At 48.0% G+C, this 16,955-nt stretch overlaps 1 protein-coding gene across 1 annotated transcript; it reads left to right on the forward strand.

Annotated features, from left to right (window-relative positions):
• The first annotated feature begins 3,401 nt into the window (after positions 1-3,401).
• On the forward strand, positions 3,402-16,235 carry SCD (stearoyl-CoA desaturase (delta-9-desaturase)). Its single transcript, XM_008570605.1, has 6 exons — positions 3,402-3,828; positions 4,355-4,643; positions 9,052-9,182; positions 10,742-10,947; positions 12,312-12,544; positions 15,877-16,235. The coding sequence occupies exons 1-6, from the start codon at positions 3,802-3,804 to the stop codon at positions 16,074-16,076; spliced, it is 1,086 nt and encodes a 361-aa protein (XP_008568827.1). The 5' UTR covers positions 3,402-3,801; the 3' UTR covers positions 16,077-16,235.
• Positions 16,236-16,955: the final 720 nt, after the last annotated feature.

The following is a 16,955-nucleotide window of genomic DNA, read 5'->3' on the forward strand; positions in this document are numbered from 1 at the left end:
GTATCATTCCTACCATATAGCAGCCATATTTTGTGGGCAGTGAGCTACTGAGAGTTTTAAAGTAATGGGTGACATAATCCTAGCCATGTGATTGATATGCATGGGATAAACCAGTCACCATTTTATCATAGTTTTTTTTTTTTCAAAAGATGACCGGTAAGGGGATCTTAACCCTTGACTTGGTGTTGTCAGCACTATGCTCACCCAGTGAGCTAACCAGCCATCCCTCTATGGGATCCGAACCCGTGGCCTTGGTGTTATCAGCACCACACTCTCCCGAGTGAGCCACGGGCTAGCCCTATTGTAGTTTTCAATGGTGAGATGGGCTCTAACCATATCTCCTTGAAACTCTCTCTCCCTAATCCACACCTTCTCTGGACTCCCAAAGCTTTCCCTTCAGGACAGCATCCTGTCTTTAGAGAGAAATACAATAGTCCTAGTCTACTTTTTTTTTCTTTTTTCTTTTTCTTTTTTGCAGCTGGATGGTGTAGGGGTCCAAACCCTTGACCTTGGGTGCTATAATACCACACTCTAACTTATCTAACCAGCCAGCCCCTATCCTGTTCTGCATTTTTGTCTTGGCAGGCCTCCCCTTTCTTTCTCTGGCAGAAAATAAATGATATGGAACCCTGATTTTTTTCAGATTGTTCCCTGATGAAGTCCAAGATCTGGAGGAAAAAAGCATCAAATACACTTAGGCAGTTAAAGAGAAAGAAAGCTGGTCTTGATGGTAGAGCCATTTTCAGCCACAATTAAGGATATTCCCCAGAATAAATCCTGAATCTTCTTCCTTGAAGAGTGCAATAGACTGAATGTTTATGTCCCCCCAAAATTCATATGTTGAGGGCCAGCCTGTGGCTCACTTGGGAGAGTGTGGTGCTGATAACATCAAGGCCACGGGTTTGGATCCCATATAGGGATGGCCGGTTAGCTCACTGGGTGAGCATGGTGCTGACAAAATTCATATGTTGAAACTTAATTACTAATGTGATGGTATTTGGAGGTGGGAGCTTTGAGAGGTGATGCCCTCGTGAATATTTTCTGCCCTCATGAATAAGATTAGTGCCCTTATAAAAGACACCTCAGGGAGATCCCTCACCCTTCCCTCATGTGAAGACAGCAGAAAGATGGCTCTCTATGAACCAGGAAGCCGGCCCTCACCAGACACCAAATCTGTTGGTGCTTTAATCTAGGACTTCTCAGCCTCCAGAACTGTGAGAATAAATTCCTGTTGTAAACGCCAATTAATCTATGGTACTTTTTCATAGCAGTCTGCTGTGGTTTGAATATTTGTCCCCTCCAAATCTCAAGTAGAACCTTGATCCCCAATTTGGCAGAGTTAAGATGGTGGGAAATCTGATTATGGCATTTGAAAAGTGGGGCCTTTAAGAGGTGATTGGATCATGAGGACTATGCCCTTTTGTAGGAAGAGGGAGGGCTGGTTTGTGGATCTGAACCCTTGACCTTGGTGTTATCAGCACCATGCTCTAACCAAGTGAACTAACCAGCCAGTCCAGGAATGGTTTAAGGGGTTCAGACTAGGGGCTTTACAAGGGGAAGAAGAAAGCATGTGGAAATGTGCTCTTGACCAGCCCTTGCCATGTGATACCCTGTGTTGACACATGACTCTGTACAGAGTCCCCACCAAGAAGACACCCTCAACCTTGGACTCCTCAGCCTCAAAAACTGTAGGAAATAAACCTCTCTTTTTTTTTAAAACATTACCCAGTTTCAGGTATTCTGTTATAAGCAACAGAAAACACAAATATACATCCCAAATAGACTAAGACAAAGTGAACTTAAAGGAATTAAGCAAACCAGACATTACAGAGAGAACCTGAAGAGGAGCAGCATGTGTATGGATATCTATTCCACACATTGAGAACTTCTGAACCATGACTATAGGAGCTGTCCATATCTGAAAACATCTAGTCTCATTTAGAACTTTTGCACTGGGCAGGGTACCAGGACTGGAATGGAAGCACTTGGTCACTGGCCAGGGAGTTGGCCTGACCCTGAGGCCAGTGCCCAACAGGGAGCTGCTCAGTCCTCCCAGGCAATCTCAGGTGCCTCTCTTCCTGAGAAGCCACTCGCTGGCACAGAACTCCTTATTTTCTCCTCTTCCCAGAGGAAGGACCCTGGGGCAGCATTTGAGGAGACAGGGGCATGGAAGGAGCCTGGGCGGATGCATGGTCAGCCAGGTTCCCAGCTCTCATGGAAAGGCTCCCATAAGCCCAGAGAAAATGTGGAAAAGAGTGCAGGTTGGTGAGGTCAGAGCATCTCAGAGAACTAGGGCAATGTGGTTCTGAGTGGGGATTGAGAACTTAGGCTCTTGCACCACGTTTCTGGGCTCAACTCCTAGCCTCACCACTTACTGGCTGCGGTGACCATAGGCAAGTTATTCGATCTCTCCATAGATCACGTTCCTCATCTTAGAAATGGAATAATGGAGTACCCAGGAATAATGCAGTACCCACTTCCTAGGGTCACAATGAGGATTAAGTAAAATGATTCTTCGGAATTGGCTTGCAGTAATAATTCAACGCCTGCTACCTATTGTCATTCCACATACAAGTCCTTTCGCCTGCTGCTGGGTGAAAACACATGTCTGTGCTTCCTGCCTTTATCCACGAAGAAGATCCCAAAATTGCAACTTGATAATCTGAACAATCTCCAAAACGTTCCGCACTCGTTTGGAGGCTGGGCATGGGATGGGACTGCCGAGCGGCCCAGGTGACAGAGCGCGGAGCGCGCGTGCAGGCACATGGACACGTGCGTCCGTGTGCGCGTCTGGAGATCCGGCCCGAGTTCGGCGCGATCTCTGCTTAGCACGCGTAGCTGGGGGGCGGGGCAGGGCCATTGTTCGCCCGCGGACCGAGCCCCCGGCACTTGCTCGGGAGGGAAGCGGGATCTCACGCTCCCGCGCGGCTCCCGACCCAGGACCGGGGGTGGGGGGCACGTCTCGCCTCCCACGCTCCTGGGGGCACGGGCACACAGGATGGAGTTGTGAGTGGTGGGCGCCACTGTGCTTCCCCACCGTCTCCGGTGAAACTTCCCCAATGCCCAGCCGTGCGCGGCGTGCCCGGGGCCCGTCCCGGGCTCGTCCCCACCCCCACCCCTGGACCAGGTCCTCTCCCGCTCCCGTAGAGAAAGCTCCTGAGCGCTTCCGACGCCGCGGGGTGCGGGCAGAGGCCTAGCGGCCGGGGGAAGAGAAGCCGAGAAGGAGAAAGAGGGGAGGGGGAGCTAGGAGCTCGCGGCAGAGGGAACAGCAGATTGCGCCGAGCCAATGGCGACAGCGGGACGAGGTGGCACCAAATTCCCTTTGGCCAATGACGCTCCAGAGTTTACAGAAGCCTCATTAGCATTTCCCCGGGGGCAGGGGCGGCGCGGTGCTGGAGTCTGCAGCATCCCGGCGCCCGGGCTCTGGTCGCTGCACGCCTGGGCTCCCTGTCTCCTCCCCTCTCCCACCCTCACCTCCACGCGGGGCTGCCCGGGCCGGTCAACTCGGCGCACTTTGCCCCTTATTGGCAGCGGATAAAAGGGGTCTGAGGAAATACGGGACACCGTCACCCACTGCCAGCTCCAGCCTTTAAATCCCCAGCGCGGGGAGATCCTCGCATCGCAGGTCGGCCCCGACGCCCATCCGGAGTGCGAGGCGCAGAGCAGGGCTCCGAGCGCAGCGCCGGGTCTCGCCGCGCACAGGCGGGCTCCGGAACAGAAGTCCACCTTCTGAGCCGGCGCTCCCAACTCCGCTCCCCGGTCCCAGCCCTGGGAAAGTGATCCCTGCGTCCGAGCGTCAAGATGCCGGCCCACTTACTGCAAGAGGAGGTGAGCTTCCAAGCAATGGCCCCCACACCTCGGGGTCGCCGCCGGCGCGGTCGGGTTCTAGGTGACTCGTCGGTGGGGGAGAGGATTGAGGGCTCCGGGGAGGACCTGGCCGTTTTTTTCGAGTTGTACTGCCTACAGTCGGTGGGGAATGTAGATTTTAGTTAGGAGACTTGATTCCCCAACTTTTGTTTCTTAAGCTTAAAGTAAACAAATCCGGTCGTGCCGGCACCTTTATGTATGTATGTGGGTTTTCCTTTGTGTGTTCGTGGTGGTGCGAGTGTTTCATCTCTCCTTTCCACTGCTCCTTCAGCCCTGAGGTTCCCCCCACCCCGCCCCCAATCTATCTGCACAGCTTCTGGGAACTTCATCCTCTTCCAACTCCGGGCACACCCTACCCCCCAGTTAACCTGGGTATTGGGGCAGGCTCTGTGCCTGTACTCCACTCTTCTCCCAGCTTGATTAGAGGGAAGCGGTCCCTGCTGCCTCCACGTGTCTCCTCTCTCCTGACTCCACTTCTCCCCTCCAGATGTCCAGCTCCTACACCACCACCACCACCACCACCATCATAGCGCCTCCCTCCAGGGTCCTGCAGAATGGAGGAGGCAAGATGGAGAAGACTCCCCTCTACTTGGAAGAAGACATCCGCCCTGAAATCAAAGATGATATACATGACCCAAGCTACCAGGATAAGGAGGGCCCAAAGCCCAAGCTTGAATATGTCTGGAGAAACATCATCCTCATGTCTCTACTACACTTGGGAGCCCTGTATGGGATTGTGTTGGTTCCCACATGCAAGTTTTACACCTGGCTCTGGGGTAAGCAGGTTCCCTTGTCCTCCTGACCCAGTACCCCAGGTTTCTCACTGCTCTTTTAATAAGGCAGGATCTTAAATAGCACCAGCCCTTCCTTCCCAGCCCAGTTTCCCAGCCATTTCCCTTTGGTTGCCTGAGAGGCTGACTGGGCTGGGAATGGAGCTTAGGGGCATTGGGGGGGGGGGGGGGTCAATTCCGGTGGTCCCTTCTAATGTGGGTGTTGGGAGGGAGCCTTCAGACCATGTGCTGCGGGCTTTGAAGTCTAGACCTCTGCCAGAGAGTCAGCTTTCCCCAAAAGAACTTTTTTGTTGGAATCTTTTGCTTGGCTGTCTGTTCCAGCCCTGACTGCCACAAGAATCAAGGCCCCTACCTGGCAGTCATGGGAACATGGTACCAGACCAGTAGCTTTCTAGGGTATATGTTGCCTTGGGGGGGGGGGGGAGTGTCAATTCCGGTGGTCCCTTCTAATGTGGGTGTTGGGAGGGAGCCTTCAGACCATGTGCTGCGGGCTTTGAAGTCTAGACCTCTGCCAGAGAGTCAGCTTTCCCCAAAAGAACTTTTTTGTTGGAATCTTTTGCTTGGCTGTCTGTTCCAGCCCTGACTGCCACAAGAATCAAGGCCCCTACCTGGCAGTCATGGGAACATGGTACCAGACCAGTAGCTTTCTAGGGTATATGTTGCCCAATGTCATGGGATAAAGCAAGGAGAAACCTCTGAGGAAGAGTTAATTGAAAAGGGAGGGACACATGTAGTTATCCACAAAATAATTTTGACCTGACCCCATGGCCAGACCAGGCTTCTTTGTTAGAGAAAGGTGAAGAAAGCTCCTGTATGACCCAGGTTACACCAGGTATTGCTGTATTACTCCATGTAGGTCTCCAGGGTGCTGCACATGCCTGTCAACAAAATGTTCTCAGAATGAAATAAGGTTGAAGGAATGTTTCACGTTCCATTCCCCACCCAGCCTGCTCCAGCCCCTCTCTCCTGATGCCAGGGACAGCCAGGCTAGGCCAGAAAGGACAGCCCTGAGCATCCCCAGCCTTGAGGCTGCTGTAATGATGGAAACGGTTCCCAGTTTGTCCCTGACCTGCCCTTAGCTCAGCTCTTTCAGGGATCCATGGTGCGGGCTGATAGCAGGGCCCTGCCCCCTGGATATACACATGCGCTCTGCAGGCATTTTCATCTCTGTCCCCATAAGCATGATTTGGGAAGGGAGAGCAGGGAGCTGTATAGATCCTGGGCCCTTCTGAGGGGTGGTGAGTGAAGACTCCCTCTCCAGAAAACAACTTGAGGTTTTCCAGGGCAGTCTCAGGAGTGGGGTACTTTCTGACAGCGCACTCTTGGAGGGTAGCTATGTGGAAGGGCTGGTAGACCATGTATTAGCTGTTTCCTCACTGGGGACCTCCTAGAGCTTCTAGATATGGTGAGATCTATTCCCTCAAGCTTTGTCTTTGGCAATCCTCTGGGTGCCACAGGGAAATGCAACTGAGAATATCCCCTTTCTTAAGATCTCAGTTTTTCCCAGTACCAACTGGGGGCCACAGTCATTTTTTTTTTTTTTTTTTTTTAAAAGATGACCGGTAAGGGGATCTTAACCCTTGACTTGGTGTTGTCAGCACCACGCTCAGCCAGTGAGCAAACCGGCCATCCCTATATAGGATCCGAACCCGGGGCCTTGGTGTTATCAGCACCGCACTCTCCCGAGTGAGCCACGGGCCGGCCCATTTTTTAGGATTGGGAGTGTAGTATTCCTTTGGTTACGTGTGTCATAGCTGCAGCAGAGACATAGTGAGCAGGACAGGCATGGAAGTGCTGTTATATTTGTGAGGGGAGGGAGACATCTGTTCTCTAGTCCCTCTGAGAATCCAGCAGAACTCCAGTTGCAGTAGTTTTGTTGCCTGCAAGGCCCTTCCAGCCTCAGCATTCCCTGTAGGCCAGAGTTTGACCAGACTGCCCCTGCTTGGCCAACCTCAGCTGCTAGTGCAGGGAGCAGAATGCTATCCCAAAGCCAAGGCTGTGCCCGCTACCTTTTGGGTGCCCTGCCCATGGGTGTGTTCTGTGCCTTTGGACAGAAACCTGGCACACAGAGACTGGATGGTGACTAATCTTACTCTTGTCCCAGGCCCTTTGGTGGGCTGCTTAACAGACAGAGTGATCATCCTGATAATGAGGATGTCAGAACTCCTCTTGTCTTAAGGAACAAGGAGGATGGGGAGGGGGGATCAGAGGACTCAGCTTGGGAACCTTCTCTTCCCACCCTCAGTGTTTAGGAGCTTTTCTTGTTTGATCCCTAAGAACAATGTTAAATTAGCAACTGGTTGTGATTGCAGCATTTCTCTTGATTCCCAGCAATTTTGGGAGCCTTGTATCTCATATTGGAGCCTCTCAGAACAGCCCTCAGGGTATGGCTGAATAGATTTCTCTGGCAACACTGAGGGCCAAAGGCCAAAACCCAAGTCTCTTTTCTTAGGGCCAGAACTATGAGATGTTGTTTAACCTTCAATTTGGACATTAACAATCCTTGCCCTGGGGAAGAGATAATGAATTTCCAACTGACTTAAACATTTCTATTTGATAGACTTAGAGGTGTGGATAGAAAACGCACCAGAGTGCCTGGGCTCTTTTCACAATTCCCATGTTAATACAGGATATTATATGCTTTCTAAGTCAACTTGCCAGGATCTTCTGCGGCAGGAAACAACCCTAGAAGCTTCCTTGGTTCTGAACTGAGTGCTTCTGCTTTCATGCCAAAAGCTATTTTTCTTCTCCCTTGGTGACTGGAGGGCTCTAGCTCACCTGTGGTTTTCCCAGGGACAGATGCAGTCAGATACTGTTTCTGGGAAGATATCAGTCACCACATGGCTTGAGATCCGCTGGTCACCTGTAGCCTTAATCCCAGCCAGAGGGAATGTAGATGGAACTTTCACTGGGACAGACTGTGGATCTATGGCTCTCCTGGGGATCTTGTAGGAGGCACAGGATGGGGTGGAGGAGGAGGCTGTTTAGGAAACTGTCTATGGCTGCAGAAGAACACAGGACAATTTGTTACAATGTGTGGTGTCCCCAACTGCAACGAGGTTCTGTGCCCACTGAGGATCCATTGTTTCTAGCTGTTTCCCTAGGAATGAGACATTGTTAACAACAGTTTCTACCAAGGCCTCAGTCCCTGCCTCCTAGAGCTACTGAACAGAGGAAGAAATGGGTACACCCAGCAACCTCCTTCCCCTTAGAGATTATAACTGGTACCTCCTGAGCCTCTGGGCCTCCAGGATGGGAGGCAAGATGATGATGGGTGCTTCATGACAACTTTGAGCATATCCTGCCATTACAGAGAAATGGCAAAGGAGACACAGGAACTGTGCACACATCTTGGAGAGGTAGATGGCATAGCCGGAACATGAGCTTCATGTTAACAGAAAACCTAGTTTCAAACCATGGCTCCATTTTTTCCTAGCCATGTGACCTTGGATAAACACTTGGATAAACATCTATTTCTTCAGCTGCAAAGTGAGGATATTAATACCACCTATCCCATACAAGGTATCCAGTGAATTAGAGAATATTAAAATCCTTGATAAAACTTAAGACGTTATAAATATGACTTTCATGCAGGACTGATTTTTTTTCCCTGAAATGGCCACACTGCCTGCTAAAACATGGAAATGCTTTTATACCAATTGGTAAATAGCCATAGTTGTAAGTCCCTTGAGTGTACCCTTCACCTCAAGGCTCCTCGTATTGGTCAGTGCCCAGATTGTACTGGCTGTTATTCTGTTTCATTTTCTTTTATTTTATTGCAGCTGACTGGTACTGCTTTTATACCAATTGGTAAATAGCCATAGTTGTAAGTCCCTTGAGTGTACCCTTCACCTCAGGGCTCCTCGTATTGGTCAGTGCCCAGATTGTACTGGCTGTTATTCTGTTTCATTTTCTTTTATTTTATTGCAGCTGACTGGTACTGGGATCTGAACCCTTGACTTTGGTGTTATAACACATCACTCTAACCAACTAAGCTAACCGGCCAGCCCCCTGGCTGTTATTTTAATAACACCCTTCCTTATGGGTCCTAAGCTCTTTCGGAGTAGTCTGTGGCTCTTAAAATCTTAGAAGAGGTTAGCTGAAGGTCAAAAGAGATAGGACCTGGGATAATGCCCCTGCAGAATGAGAATGACAGTGGCTGATTGGTGAGTGCCCTAGTCTCTCACCTGCCTTTCTGACTCCTTAGTTTGTGAGATTCCTTAGCTTATCTCAATTCCTAGGTTGACAGGCTGGGAAGTGATAGTATTTTTCAAGTGGTAAAACCTAAGAGGCCTAAGAGACCAAGGTATTCTTAGAGTTCAGGGTAAAGCAGATCCTCACAAAACCTAAAGGAGACCTGGGTTGGTGACTGCCCACTGTCTTATCCTGGCAGGAGTAGTCTACTATTTTATCAGTGCCCTGGGCATAACAGCAGGAGCTCATCGCCTGTGGAGCCATCGAACTTACAAAGCTCGGCTGCCCCTGCGGGTCTTCCTGATCATTGCCAACACAATGGCATTCCAGGTAAGAAGCTGGCTTTTTTTTTTCTCCACCCTATCAATGATACTGGGGAAGAATGGAGGAGTCAGCACCCAGAGAGGAGCCACACCTGGACAGCCATTTCACTTTCCTCTCTTCTGTGGTCACCTCAAGGGTAGGCTTAGCCGTTAGGCCCGTAAAGCATGAAGATGCTTCTGAGTCACTGGAAAAGAGAAATAGGAGATAGATAGGAAATATTCTTCATGTATAGGATTATTCTTGACCCTAAGGTCCCCGTGTTATCACATGGTTTGGCTGCTGCAATCCATCAGAAGGGGCTGTGGCATGTAAGCCAGGGACTGACCCCGGTTTCCTGGGCAGACACTGGACAATAAATTCACTATTTAAGGTGAATATATTAGGACCCCACCACAATGGGATTGAAGTTGATGCTTCATAGACTCATGAACTCCATGTTTTTAGATAATAAGAGCAAACAGCGCTGACTATGCCTGGCACTAATCTATGCACTTGACTAAGATTAACTCATTAAATCCTCACAACAGTCTTAGGAAGTAGGTACACTATTATTATCCCCATTTTACAGATGAGGAAACTGAGTCACTGAAAGGTTAGATAGACCAACCCAATATTTTGGTCCTATCTTGGGCTACCAAGCTAGCTAAGTCAAGTATTGAGGTTTGTTGAGGCAAAAAGTTACAGCAGATATAGAATGAAAGGGATTGGTGAAAGGGAATTCTCACAGCTATTAAGCTGTAGCGATGGGCAACGGATAGCATGTGGTGTGGGGTTTAGCTTAGAGCAAGAGGCAAAAAGAAAACTAAATTAGTCTCGACAGTATCCTGGGTACTTACCACATTTGCATAATCATCTCTGTCATATCAACTTAGACCTTGAAGGCTCCTGATGTCCTGTGGGGCAAAGGAAAGGAAGAGATATTGGCACATTCTTTAAGAGATGGAAAGAGTCTCAGAAAACTGGCCAGTTAGTATAGTTGGTTAGGGTGTAGTGCTAACACCAAGGTCCGGGGTTAAATCCCTATACTGGCCAGCAAAAAAAAAAGAGTCCCAGAGAAGCTCAGAGGTCATTTGGAAATGTGGTTCATGATCATGGGGTACATACTTGGCTTTGTCATTGGGTTGTGTGAGCTGTCTCTTGCCAAGGCATCAGGATGGAACTCCCTGCAGCTTTATCCACTGACCAGGACCCTAGGACATAGGGCTGCCCAGGCATCCCATGAGGACCTTTTCCAACATTCCTTGTCTGAAGAACTGTTGTGTTCTTTCCTAATGAAACCATCTGAGCTCTATATGATTTAACCTCCATTCTCCCTACCAAATAACCTTCCAGAAGTAGCAGTCCTATTCATGTGAGCCTGGGACCTTACATTGCTTTTCCACTTGAGTTTCAGTGGCAAGTTGGGAGAAGAGAGGAGGCAATTCCATGACTTCTTGGGAGCTCAGACTCCCGCGTACTTTGTGAAGTTGGTCTGAGAGCTGTGGGCTCTCAACGATATCTGTCCATTGAAATCCTCCTCAGAGGGTGTCTGCTCATACTTACATTCCTCTTCTCTGTCCCTCCAGAATGATGTTTTTGAATGGGCCCGAGATCATCGTGCCCACCACAAGTTTTCAGAAACACATGCTGATCCTCATAATTCCCGACGTGGCTTTTTCTTCTCTCATGTGGGCTGGCTGCTTGTGCGCAAACATCCAGCTGTCAAAGAGAAAGGCGGTTTGCTAGACTTGTCTGACCTAAAATCTGAGAAACTGGTGATGTTCCAGAGGAGGTGAGTGTAGTGGTGCTGGAACTGGGGATATGGCTGACAAATTTACTGGGTTTGTGTGTTCAGAATCATTATTTAAAACCCCAATTTTTAACATCCCACAGGACCACAGCTATAGATTAGTGTGCTGTTTCTTTTTCTCTGAGCTATCTTAATTAAACCAATTAAACTCAACAAATGTTTATTGACCTATGACAGCTGTGGATACAAAAATGAACATAGCCTAGTTCTTACCTTCAAGGAGTTTGTAGGAGGGTTGAAGGAATAAGGTTGTACCCAAAAAAACATGATACAAGGTGTAATATTTTCTGTACCATAAGAGATACAAAGGAGAGGAAGATTGATTAGTGGAGAACATCAGGGAAGGGTTTATGAAGAAAGCCCACTGAAATCCACCAATGGATAGAGATTTTCACAAGTATGTGTGGGGAGGGACAGTATGAAGAGAAAGAACAGAATGAGCTAAAGCATTAAGCACATTCTAGCAGCAGTCCTTTTGCTTGAAGTTTTGGGTGTAGGGAGTCCTAAAAGCAGACTTAGGGTTTAATTCAGTAAGCAATAGGAAACCATTAATAGTTGTTTGAGCAGCAATGTGGCATAGTCACAGATGTCCTTTAGGAAGGCTGTTCTTAGGACAGGTGAAAGAAACAATTGAAACATAGGGATGAGAGGCGGGGACACATGTTAAGAGGTAGCAAGGATCCATGCTGGGGAAGCAGTGGCAGGAATGGAAAGGAATTGGATGCAGGAATAGTATGATACAAAAGTCGAAGACTTGACTGTTGAAGGGATGGGATGTAGGGAACTGATTTCCTTGGAATTCAATAGCCTGGTTTACATTGAGAATGAAGATGGGACAGGGCCTCCAGAGGGACAGAGACCTGCAGGTGATCAAGGGCACTCAGTGTGCCTCTCTAAGGGAAAAGAAGAGCAAAGAATTAGAGGGTTGCTAGCAGGAAATAGTAGCATGACAAATAAACACAGACTCTGTGCAAAAGAGCACTGATGAGTCCATACTTTGGGAAGGAGCCCAAAGGGAGAAAGGAAGGACAATCTGGGAAGGAGATCTCCGTTTTCTAGTTTGTAATTTGGACCTCACCTATTTTACCAGCATGGCATGATGTTCCAGTAAAAAAGAACAATGTACTCAGGAGACAAGCACTCCGTCCTTGCTCCACTGGTTCCTAGTGGTAGGATCCTAGAAAAGTTATTTAATTCCTCCTCATTACCTCATCTAAAAATAATCCCATTCCCTCTTGCTGTTTTCTGCTGCACTATACTCGTAATGTAGGAGGAAAGAGCTCAACCTAGTGAGAGTGGAAAATCCAGGCAAGGCCACTGACTCAGTGCATGATCTCTCCATGTAGGTACTACAAATCAGGTATCCTGCTGCTCTGCTTCATCCTGCCCACACTTGTGCCCTGGTGTCTGTGGGGTGAAACTTTTCAAAACAGCTTGTGTGTTGCCACTTTCCTGCGTTACGCCATAGTGCTCAATGCCACCTGGTTGGTAAACAGTGCCGCCCACCTCTACGGATATCGCCCTTATGACAAGAACATTAGCCCCCGAGAGAATATCCTGGTTTCACTGGGAGCTGTGGGTAAGTCAGCAGTCCACAGCAAGACCACATCTAGTGGTCTGCTGATTTAGGGTATCAGGCTAGGAGCCAGAAAAACCAGATTAACCTGTTTTTATGACCACTGTGTATCTAAGTTTTTCCACTCTAAAACTAGGGAGCGATATATTGGAAAACACTCATGAGATTCAGGCAACAAATTTTATGTAAAAAGGAAAGGGTAAAAAGTAATACTGCCTTTGATTCCAAGTTCCAAAACAATCTCCTAATGCTGTGTATAATGAGCACCTTTGAGTTTTCCTTTTTCACTCACCTCTAGGCCGGGCTGCAGTCTTGCTTGGGGCAGGGAATGCATAAATAGAACAATAGAGTCATCTGAGTGGCCAGTGAGCCTAGCGTTTTATATTTAAACATGCCATATAGGGCCGGCCCATGGCTCACTCGGGAGAGTGTGGTGCTGATAAACATGCCGTATAAAGTGTACAATAACTAATTACGATTTAGTTCAATAAGCTTCAAGTGTGCCACTCTTGGGCTTTTTTTTTTTTTTTTTTCCTTTTTTGTGACCGGTAAGGGGATTGCAACCCTTGGCCTGGTGTCGCCCGCACCGCGCTCAGCCAGTGAGCGCACCAGCCATCCCTATATAGGATCCGAACCCGCAGCAGGAGCGCTGCTGCACTCCCAGCGCCACACTCTCCCGAGTGAGCCACGGGGTTGGCCCCGAGTGTGCCACTCTTAAAGTATTTTTTTATCTCCCTGCTGTACTCAAACATCCAAGCAACTGTTGGCAGCCCTTTGCTACCACCTACCACCTTGTCTCCTCTTGTCTTTTTGTTTCTTCTACTTCTATTTCCCCCACGTGGCTTAGGGAATAAACAGTTTGATCACAAGTCCCCGCGAATGTTGACTATTCCTGAATTTATTTCTCTAAATTCTAATCTCAATTGCCAGAGTCTAAGACAACAGGGTTCTACCATCTGTCTTCTTTTTTTTTCCTGTCCTTCTTTCCAACTGAATATAGACTTTGACCAAAGCCTCAAGTTATTTTCCTTCAGCAGATCCTGTGGCCTCTCCTTACCGGTGATCAGTGCTGTTGGTCGTCCAGTAATACCAAGGCAGCCGCTCTGCTCCACACATTTATACACACTGATTGCCTAACACACTCATTTTGTTTCTCTTTAAAATCTTCCTTTATATTCTCAACACTGACCATCTTCCCTATCTTTATTAAAAACATTTTTTCCTGTCTCTTTTTAACTTTCAGCCATTGTGCATGTTCTTACTCTGACCCAGGATTGACATAAATCACCCATACTGTATAAATCTGAGATTTTCATAGAAATGGAATTTTCTGGAATGAGATGTGTCCTGTATTGCAAATGGATCTGTAGTGAACTCCCTCAGTTCCAGCATGTTCATGACCATCAGTTCAAAGTGGCTGTCAATATCGTGCTTTGTCAAAGTGATCACTCGCTTCTCTGCACTGCTGCGTTCCTTCCGTGGCACCTCACCCTTTATTCTCCTCCAGCTCTGTTTCTGCCATTCTAATCTTTTTGTTTCTTGAATTACCTCCCCACAATCACATGCTCATCTTCTCTCTGCCAAAGCTGGCTTTCCTCCTTGAGCCTTTCTTAGGCTGTCTCTTACTGTCCCATTTGCAAAGTCTTGTCCTTCCACCTATTGGCTCTCCTTTGTATTTCCTCCCTTGTCAGTGTGTGTGTGTGTCTGATTCAGTTTGAACTCTGATAACTTTGGCCTGGTTAGTGCTTACACAGAGTCTAGCTGAAAAACCGTTTAAGAAATTAGTAATCTTGTCCGTCCCTTTAGCCTTGGCAGTATCCCACCCCCCTGCTCAGTTGACACTGTGGATAAACAGGTGTCACAGAGGGAGCACATACCTTGAGATGCCCCAGATGGTGTCATGTGCTCTGCAGGACTTCCTTCACTTGCTTGTTGTTAATATCATTACTACTGTATGTATATGGGGGTATTTTTAGCTACAAAGGGCCCAACAAGCTCTTTTATTAGCTATTCTTTACCCTGACTTTACCCCAGCCCGATAAGGGTCAGTATCGCTATTGTTGGATGCAGTTCAGAAAGAAGAGTCCTGCCAACAGTTGGCAAACTACCTGTGTTTCCAAAGCTTTACTCATTACAGAACTTGTTCTGAATCCAGAATTTCCTCTATCCAGCAAAGTGAAACACTCGTCCCAAGAGTTCTCAGAATCTTGGAAGTTAGAGGGAATATCTAAGCATTTTGATTCTTCTTCCCTCAGAGAGCTTCTGTTTTATCAGCACCACTCCCATACCGGGGTCAAAGCCCAAAGAATTGGAAGGCAGAGCAACCCACCCTGACCCAGCATTAGCCAAGGAAACTCTAGCCGCTGGGCTGGGCCTCCTTTCTTCTGACTTTTGGCCACTGCCACCCTTTCTGTTAAAAACCTCCCAGCCTTAGAAGTAGTACCAGTAGGGTGCTCCTTTACTCCTTTACTCACTGTCAAAGTTCTTAATTATGGACTCTCCTTCCCACCTGAACACATGCACATAGCACAGAGCCTTTAGGGTCTCAAGCCAATATTTAGTGAAGTTCTGGAATTTTCTTTTTTTTTTTTTTCGTGACCAGTAAGGGGATCGCAACCCTTGGCTTGGTGTTGCCCGCACCACGCTCAGCCAGTGAGTGCACGGGCCATCCTTACATAGCCATCCCTATATAAGGATCCAAACCCGCGGCGGGAGCACCGCTGCGCTCCCAGCGCTGCACTCTCCCAAGTGAGCCACCGGGTGTCCCAAGCTCTGGAATTTTTTTTTTTTTTTTTTTTTTCCTTTTTGTCTTTTTTCGTGACCGGTAACGGGATCGCAACCCTCGGTGTTGTGCCCATACCGCAACCGGCAACGGGATCGCAACCCTCGGTGTCGCACCCGCACTGCGCTCAACCAGTGAGCGGACGGGTCTCTATATGGGATCCGAACCCTCGGCAGGAGCACCGCCCCGCTCCCACGCGCCGCACTCTACCGAGTGCACCACCGGGCCGGCCTCAGGAATTTTTTAATCTACAGTCCATTCCTAGCAGTAGCAGCTTTTCTCTAGTCATCTTGACCTCTGAGAGAAACTTCCAGTCCTCCTCTCACAAAGGCTCCCAGACAGCCCTGGGTGACCACGGTCTCTCGAATTGTTTCTTGAATGGCCTCTGAGGGGATCTATTTGGTTCAGAGTGGAAGAGACTGGATTCATCTTTGTTCAACATGAGCAAGTTTCTCCCAGGTCCAAGGTATCCTGCTAGATAACCAGTGTACAAAGATCAGGAAGACAGCAATCCACGGTAGCTCCATAACTCCTCTGCTTTCTTTTGTTCCAGGTGAGGGCTTCCACAACTACCATCACTCCTTTCCCTATGACTACTCTGCCAGTGAGTACCGCTGGCACATCAACTTCACCACATTCTTCATCGATTGCATGGCTGCCCTCGGTCTGGCTTACGACCGGAAGAGAGTATCCAAGGCTGCCATCTTGGCCAGGATTAAAAGAACTGGAGATGGAAGCTACAAGAGTGGCTGAGTTTGGGGTCCCTCAGGTTCCTTTTTCAAAAGCCAGCTGGGCAGAGTTCTAATGTTCTGTTTATTAACTACTGAATAATGCTACCAGAACGCTAAAGATGATGATGTTAACCCATTCCAGTACAGTATTCTTTTAAAATGCAAAAGTATTGAAAGCCAACAACTCTGCCTTTATGATGCTAAGCTGATATACTTATTTCTTCTCTTACATTCTTTCTGTTCTAGTCCCATTGTCTTTCTCTTTGCTTTGTTCTTTTCACCTTGCTTTCTTTTTTCCCTCATTGTCTCCCAGGCAAAACCACTGGTCAGTTATTGGTGGGTGTCCAGCTTCCAAAGCCTAGACAACCTTTCTGTAGTCTAAAACCATTGGTCTTTGCCCCAGATAACTCACTCACCTTGAGCTGTCCTGAGCTTCAAGGTAGGTGGCTCAAGCTAGAGATACAGCAAAATCTTCTGGGAAGTCCCCTGTTAATTATCTTCAGCTCAGGCTTTTGCTAGATGGAATGGAAAGATAACTTTATTGGCACAAAGCTTCAAATGCAGGTGAATAGTCAGGGGAGAGAGGTAGCATGTACGGTCTGACTGGTAAGTAAGGAGATGGGGTCAAGGCGGGAAATAAGGCAAGAGAAAACTCTTGCCAGGATCAGATGTACAGCTACCTAGTGAGGATTTGGAGCTTCATCCCATAGCATGCTTCCTTTCTCTCCTGACACTGGGTAGGGAACAGCCATGGAACTTGGCAATGCTAGAACAAAAGCAAATCTCAACGTCTCAATATAGTTTGGGCTGATGATAAAGCTTTTAGTTTGTAGTAAAAGTGGCCACTGCTGGCAAAGGATTTTTCTTCTTTAATAATAAAGAGGTTTCTTATTTCATAGGA

The sequence above is a fragment of the Galeopterus variegatus genome, unplaced genomic scaffold (assembly GCF_000696425.1).
Source record: "Galeopterus variegatus unplaced genomic scaffold, G_variegatus-3.0.2 Scaffold619, whole genome shotgun sequence".
Taxonomy (NCBI): Eukaryota; Metazoa; Chordata; class Mammalia; order Dermoptera; family Cynocephalidae; genus Galeopterus; species Galeopterus variegatus.

Coding starts and splice junctions, on each gene's coding strand:
- SCD (XM_008570605.1), top strand. CDS start 3,802: ATGCCGGCCCACTTACTGCAAGAGGAG. Junction 3,829..4,354: donor CCCACTTACTGCAAGAGGAG/GTGAGCTTCCAA, acceptor TCTCCCCTCCAG/ATGTCCAGCTCCTACACCAC. Junction 4,644..9,051: donor GTTTTACACCTGGCTCTGGG/GTAAGCAGGTTC, acceptor TTATCCTGGCAG/GAGTAGTCTACTATTTTATC.